At 51.9% G+C, this 7,552-nt stretch overlaps 1 protein-coding gene across 1 annotated transcript; it reads right to left on the bottom strand.

Annotated features, from left to right (window-relative positions):
• Window positions 1-1,516: 1,516 nt before the first annotated feature.
• On the bottom strand, window positions 1,517-6,405 carry LOC129835648 (uncharacterized). Its single transcript, XM_055901369.1, has 2 exons — window positions 6,379-6,405; window positions 1,517-3,472 (listed from the first exon to the last, which is right to left on the bottom strand). The coding sequence occupies exons 1-2, from the start codon at window positions 6,403-6,405 to the stop codon at window positions 1,517-1,519; spliced, it is 1,983 nt and encodes a 660-aa protein (XP_055757344.1).
• Window positions 6,406-7,552: the final 1,147 nt, after the last annotated feature.

Here is a 7,552-nt window from a genome sequence, read left to right as displayed (position 1 = left end):
ACTCCCCCCTATCTGAGATATCTACTGCAGCCCTCATCCTCCACATACAATACGTGTCCTGCCAGTCACATTCTGTTAAAGGTCCCCAAAGCACACACATCCCTGGGTCGCTCCTCTTTTCAGTTCACTGCAGCTAGTGACTGGAACGAGCTGCAACAAACACTCAAACTGGACAGTTTTATCTCAATCTCTTCATTCAAAGACTCAATCATGGGAATAAGGCTGCATGAAAATAAGTACAATGTAATCTGCAACCCCGTGTGTGTGTGTGTGTGTGTGTGTCTGTGTGTCTGTGTGTTTGGGTGTCTGTGTGTCTGTGTGTTTGGGGGTCTGTGTGTCAGTGTGTTTGTGTGTCTGTGTGTTCGTGTGTCTGTGTGTTTGGGTGTCTGTTTGTCTGTGTGTCTGTGTGTTTGGGTGTTTGTGTGTTTGGGGGTCTGTGTGTCTGTGTGTCTGTGTGTCTGGGGGTCTGTGTGTCTGTGTGTCTGTGTGTCTGTGTGTCTGTGTGTTTGGGTGTTTGTGTGTCTGTGTGTCTGTGTGTCTGGGGGTCTGTGTGTCTGGGGGTCTGTGTGTCTGTGTGTCTGTGTGTCTGTGTGTTTGGGGGTCTGTGTGTCTGGGCGTCTGTGTGTCTGGGGGTCTATGTGTCTGTGTGTCTGTGTGTTTGTGTGAGTGAGTGAATTAAAGGGTCTGTCTAGTCCAGTAGTCTGGATATTAGATGCAGTAGTTGGCGCACCTCTCCAATCTCTGATAGTTCTAGGTGTCTTTTGCCAGAGGTTACCTCATCATCTCTAGGCTGATGATCTGAATGACACATGGAGTGGACTGTATCATGTGGTGCACCACCATGGTGCACAGTGTTCTGCCCGACCCGAGAGTAGTGGTCAGTGCTGTGTTGTGATGGGCCGGGTCTGGTAGTGCTGTGTTGTGATGGGCCGGGCCGGGTCTGGTCTGGTAGAGCTGTGTTGTGATGGGCCGGGTCTGGTAGTGCTCTGTTGTGATGGGCCGGGTCTAGTAGTGCTGTGTTGTGATGGGCCGGGTCTAGTAGAGCTGTGTTGTGATGGGCCGGGTCTGGTAGTGCTCTGTTGTGATGGGCCGGGTCTAGTAGAGCTGTGTTGTGATGGGCCGGGTCTAGTAGAGCTCTGTTGTGATGGGCCAGGTCTGGTAGTGTTGTGTTGTGATGGGTCGGGTCTGGTAGTGCTCTGTTGTGATGGGCCAGGTCTAGTAGAGCTGTGTTGTGATGGGCCAGGTCTGGTAGTGTTGTGTTGTGATGGGCCAGGTCTAGTAGAGCTGTGTTGTGATGGGCCGGGTCTGGTAGAGCTCTGTTGTGATGGGCCGGGTCTGGTAGTGCTCTGTTGTGATGGGCCGGGTCTAGTGGTGCTGTGCTGTGATGGGCCGGGGTTTGGTAGTGTTGTGTTGTGATGGGTCGGGTCTGGTAGTGCTGTGCTGTGATGGGCCGGGTCTAGTGGGTCTGTGCTGTGATGGGTCGGGTCTGGTAGTGCTGTGTTGTGATGGGCCCGGTCTAGTGGTGCTGTGCTGTGATGGGCCAGGTCTGGTAGTGCTGTGTTGTGAGGGGGGTGAGAGGTGTGATGGGGTGAAGGGGGTGATGGGGGTGAGAGTGTGATGGGTATGAGGGGGGTGAGGGGGTGATGATGGGTGATGGGGTGAGGGAGTGATGTGGGTGAGGGGGTGATGGGGTGAGGGGTGTGAGGAGGGTGATGGGGGTGATGGGGTGAGGGGGGTGAGGGGGTAATGGGTGTAAGGGGGGTAATGGGTGTGAGGGGGATGAGAGGGTGATGGGGTGATGGGTATGAGGGGGGTGATGGGGGTGAGAGGGTGATGGGGGTGATGGGGTGAGGGGGGTGAGGGGGGTGATGGGGTGAGGTGATGGGTGTGGGGGGGGGGTGAGGGGGTGAAGGGTGTGAGGGGGTGAGGGGGTGATGAGTGTGTGGGGGTTGATGGGGGTGATGGGAGTGGGGGGGTAATGGGTGTGAGGGGGATGAGAGGGTGATGGGGTGATTGGGGTGATGGGTATGATGGGGGTAATGGGTGTGAGGGGGGTGATGGGTGTGAGGGGGGTGATGGGTGTGAGGGGGGTGATGGGGGTGATGGGGGTGAGGGGGTGATGGGGGTGATGGGGGTGATGGGTGTGAGGGGGTTGATGGGTGTGAGGGGGGTGATGGGGGTGATGGGGTGATGGGTGTGAGGGGGTGATGGGGGTGATGGGTGATGGGTGTGAGGGGGGTGATGGGGGTGATGGGTGATGGGTGTGAGGGGGTGATGGGGGTGATGGGTGTGAGGGGGCTGATGGGGGTGATGGGTGTGAGGGGGGTGATGGGTGATGGGTGTGATGGGGATGAGGGGGTGATGGGGGTGATGGGTGTGAGGGGGGTGATGGGGATGAGGGGGTGATGGGGGTGATGGGTGTGAGGGGGGTGATGAGGGTGATGGGGGTGATGGGGGTGATGGGTGTGAGGGGGGTGATGATGGTGATGGGGGTGATGGGGGTGATGGGTGTGAGGGGGTGATGGGTGATGGGTGTGATGGGGATGAGGGGGTGATGGGGGTGATGGGTGTGAGGGGGGTGATGGGGATGAGGGGGTGATGGGGGTGATGGGTGTGAGGGGGGTGATGAGGGTGATGGGGGTGATGGGGGTGATGGGTGTGAGGGGGGTGATGATGGTGATGGGGTGATGGGGGTGATGGGGGTGATGGGTGTGAGGGGGTGATGGGGATGAGGGGGGTGATGAGGGTGATGGGGTGATGGGGGTGATGGGTGTGAGGGGGTGATGGGGGTGATGGGGATGAGGGGGTGATGAGGGTGATGGGGGGGATGATGGGGGTGATGGGGATGAGGGGGATGAGGGGGGTGATGGGGGTGATGGGGGTGATGGGGGTGATGGGTGTGAGGGGGTGATGGGGATGAGGGGGGTGATGAGGGTGATGGGGGTGATTGGTGTGAGGGGGTGATGGGGGTGATGGGGATGAGGGGGGTGATGAGGGTGATGGGGGGGATGATGGGGGTGATGGGGTTGATGGGGATGAGGGGGGTGATGGGGATGAGGGGGATGAGGGGGGTGAGGGGGGTGATGGGGGTGATGGGGCGATGGGTGTGATGGGGGTGATGGGTGTGATGGGTGTGAGGGGGTGATGGGGGTGATGGGGATGAGGGGGGTGATGGGGATGATGGGTGTGAGGGGGGTGATGAGGGTGATGAGGGTGATGGGGGTGATGGGGGTGATAGGGGTGATGGGGTGAGGGGGGTGAGGGGGGTGATGGGGATGAGGGGGGTGATGAGGGTGATGGGGGTGATGGGTGTGAGGGGGGTGATGGGGGTGATGGGGGTGATGAGGGTGATGGGTGTGAGGGGGGTGATGAGGGTGATGGGGTGATGGGGGTGATGGGTGTGAGGGGGGTGATGGGGATGAGGGGGGTGATGGGGATGAGGGGGGGTGATGGGGTGATGGGGATGAGCAGACTGGGAGGCTGGAGCAGACTAGGAGGCTGGAGCAGACTAGGAGGCTGGGAGGCTGGAGCAGACTGGGAGGCTGGAGCAGACTGGGAGGCTGGAGCAGACTGGGAGGCTGGAGCAGACTAGGAGGCTGGAGCAGACTGGGAGGCTGGAGCAGACTGGGAGGCTGGAGCAGACTGGGAGGCTGGAGCAGACTGGGAGGCTGGAGCAGACTGGGAGGCTGGAGCAGACTAAGAGGCTGGAGCAGACTGGGAGGCTGGAGCAGACTGGGAGGCTGGAGCAGACTAGGAGGCTGGAGCAGACTGGGAGTCTGGAGCAGACTGGGAGGCTGGAGCAGACTAGGAGGCTGGAGCAGACTAGGAGGCTGGAGCAGACTGGGAGGCTGGAGCAGACTGGGAGGCTGGAGCAGACTGGGAGGCTGGAGCAGACTAGGAGGCTGGAGCAGACTGGAAGGCTGGAGCAGACTGGGAGGCTGGTAGGTTGATCTTGGCTGGAGCAGACTGTGAGGCTGGTAGGTTGACCTGGGCTGGAGCAGACTGTGAGGCTTGAGCATAGCCTGTCTTTTCTTGAGAGTCAGGTCTGCCTACGGCGACCTTTCTCAATAGCAAGACTATGCTCACAGTACTTCATTCTGGGTAAGTCACAGTGGTCAGGTATTCTGGCACTGTGTACTTTCTGTTTAGGGCCAAATAGCATTGTAGTTTGCTCTGTTTTTTTGTAAATCTGTCAAGTAATTACCTTTTTATTTTCTCATGATTTGGTTTCTGTCCTGGGGCTCTGTGGGGTGTTTTTGTGTTTGTGAACAGAGCCTCAGGCCAAGCTTGCTGATCGGGCTCTTCTCCAGGTTCATCTCTCTGTAGGTGATGGCTTTGTTATGGAAGGTTTGGGAATCGCTTCCTTTTAGGTGGTTGTAGAATTTAACATCTCTTTTCTGGATTTTGATACTTAGCGGGAATCGGCCTAATTCTGCTCTGCATGCATTATTTGGTGTTCTACGTTGTACACAGGGGATATTTTTGCAAAATTCTGCATGCAGAGTCTCAATTTGGGGTTTGTCCCATTTTGTGAATTATTGGTTGGTGAGCGGACCCCAGACCTCACAACCATAAAGGGCAATGGGTTCTATGACTGATTCAAGTATTTTTAGCCAGATCCTAATTGGTATGTTGAATTTTATGTTCCTTTTGATGGCATAAAAGGCCCTTCTTGCCTTGTCTCTCAGATTGTTCACAGCTTTGTGGAAGTTACCTGTGGCGCTGATGTTTAGGCAGAGGTATGTATAGTTTTTTTGTGTGCTCTAGGGCAACACATGGCGCTGATGTTTAGGCAGAGGTATGTATAATTTTTTTGTGTGCTCTAGGGCAATGGTGTCTAGATGGAATTTGTATTTGTGTTTTTTTGGAACACCATTATTTTTGTCCTACTGAGATTTACTGTCAAGGCCAAGGTCTGTGTAGAAGATCTAGGTGCTGCTGTAGGCCCTCCTTGGTTAGGGACAGAAGCACCAGATCATCAGCAAACAGTAGACATTTGACTTCGGATTCTAGTAGGGTGAGACCAGATGCTGCAGACTGTTCTAGTGCCCTCGCCAGTTCGTTGATATATATGTTGAAGAGGGTGGGGCTTACGCAGCATCCCTGTATCACCCCACGGCCATGTGGGAAGAAATGTGTGTTTTTTTGCCAATTTTAAGCGCACACTTGTTGTTTGTGTGCATGGATTTCCTAATGTTTTTCCCCAACACCACTTTCCATCAATTTGTATAGCAGGCCCTCATGCCAAATTGAGTCAACAGCTTTTTTGAAATCAACAAAGCATGAGAAGACTTTGCCTTTGTTTTGTTTTTTTTGGTTGTCAACTAGGGTGTGCAGGGTGAATACGTGGTCTGTCTTACGGTAATTTGATAAAAAGCCAGTTTTACATTTGCTCTCTACATTGTTTTCACTGAGGAAATGTACGAGTCTGGTGTTAATGACAATGCAGAGGATTTTCCCAAGGTTGCTGTTGATGCATATCCCACGGTAGTTATTGGGGTTAAAATTGTCTCCACTTTTGTGGATTTAGTTGATGAGTCCTTGGTTCCAAATGTTTAGGAATATGCCAGAGCTGAGCATGTTGTTAATGAGATTTAGTATAGCCAATTGGAATTTGTGGTCTGTATATTTATCATTTCATTCAGGATACCATCAACCCCACAAGTATTTCTTGGGTTGGAGGGTTTTATATTTTGTCCTGTAAAAGATTGGAGATGTGGTTTATCCACACATCTCCGCTGTGGGAAGATTTCTCTTCGTGTTGTTGCTTGTTTAGAATTTTCACATTTTCCCAGAAGTGGTTATGGATTCTTCAATTATATTGAGTTGATTTCTGATGTGCTATTCCTTCTTTTTGCGTAGTGTATTTCTCTATTGTTTTAGTGATTCAACAAGGTGAAGGCGTAGACTCAGCTTTTCTGGGTCTCTATGTTTTGGTTGGACAGGTTTCTCAATTTCTTTCTTAGGTTTTTGCATTCTTCATCAAACCATTCGTCATTGTGGTTTATTTTTTTAGTTGTTTGCTTGACATTTTTAGATGTGATAGGGAAGCTGAGAGGTCAAATATACTGTTTAGGTATTATACTGCTAAGTTTACACCTTCACTATTACAGTGAAACATTTTGTCTAGGAAGTTGTCTAAAAGGGATTGAATTTGTTGTTGTCTAATTGTTTTTTGGTCGGTTTCCTTCCCTTCCATCTATAGCATTTCTTTGATTCCTCATGATTGAGCATAGTTCTGTTCAAGATGAGTTGGATTTTGTTGTGATCTGATAGGGGTGTCATTGGACTGACTGTGAACGCTCTAAGAGACTCTGGGTGTAGGTCAGTGATAAAGTCGTCTACTCCTGACAAGAGATGAGCTATAGGTGTACCTACCAAAGGAGTCCTCTCGAAGCCTACCATTGACTATGTACATATCCAGTGTCCGACAGAGCTGTAGGAGTTGTAACCCGTTTTTGTTGGTTATGTAGTTGTAGTTGTGTCTAGGGGGGCATATGGGGGAGGGAATGCTGTCACCTCCAGGCAGGTGTTTGTCCCCCTGTGTGCTGAGGCTGTCAGGTTCTTGTCCAGTTCTGGCATTTAGGTCGCCACAGACTAGTACATGTCCCTGGGCCTGGAATTTGTTGACCTCCCCCTCTAGGATGGAGAAGCTGTCTTCATTAAAATATGGGGATTCTAGTGGGGGGATATAGGTGGCACACAGGAGGACATGTTTCTCTGTTGAGATCATTTCCTTACTAATTTATAGCCGAATGTAAAATGTTCCTGTTTTGATTAATTTAATAGAGCGCGTTAGGTCTGCTCTATACCTAATTAGCATACCCCCTGAGTCTCTTCCCTGTTTCACATCTGGTAGTTTTGTGGATGAGACTACCAGCTCTCTGTAACCTAGAGGGCAGCCAGTGGGTCCGTCTCCTTCATACCATGTTTCTTGTAGGACGACAATGTCTGTATTTCTAATTTCTTTGATAAAGTCCGGGTTCCTGCTCTTTAGGCCAAAGGCAGATGACCTCAGGCCTTGTATATTTCAGGTTGAGATAGTAAAAGCTTTGTGTTCCATAGTGTCTAGTGTTGTTTTTGTGTGGTTTAGGCCCGGACCATTACAGTAGATGTGAGCAGAGCATGTTGAGCATCTGATACATACCTCTCAGGTCGCAGGATGGGGGGGGGGGGGGGGGGGGGGGGTGTAATAGTGGGGGTTGGGCCTATTTTTTTGTATTTGTTGAAAATGAGAACTTGTCCTCAACTGGTCTACCTGGATAAATAGAGGAGATAAATACACATAACGGCTGTTCAAGTGCAGGGTGGTGGGCCAGGGAGATATTAGGGTTTGGGGCAAAGTCTCCGGAAATTTGTGCATTCACCCACTCTATGGTGGCAGGGGGAAAGTATTTTCCTGGTAGCAGGGTGGAGATAACCACTTGTGCGTTGGGGAAAGTGGAAGAAGCTTTTTCAATCACTCCCTTGAGTGCTGTGGCCATCCTTTCCTGCTGGGCCCTCAGGTCGTTTGTGCCCGTGTGAATTATGATGTGGCTGGGGGATCCTAGTC

The sequence above is a fragment of the Salvelinus fontinalis genome, chromosome 36 (genome assembly GCF_029448725.1).
Source record: "Salvelinus fontinalis isolate EN_2023a chromosome 36, ASM2944872v1, whole genome shotgun sequence".
Lineage (NCBI taxonomy): Eukaryota > Metazoa > Chordata > Actinopteri > Salmoniformes > Salmonidae > Salvelinus > Salvelinus fontinalis.
Note: the sequence above shows the minus strand (reverse complement) of the source record. Positions and strands in the feature narration are given on the sequence as shown.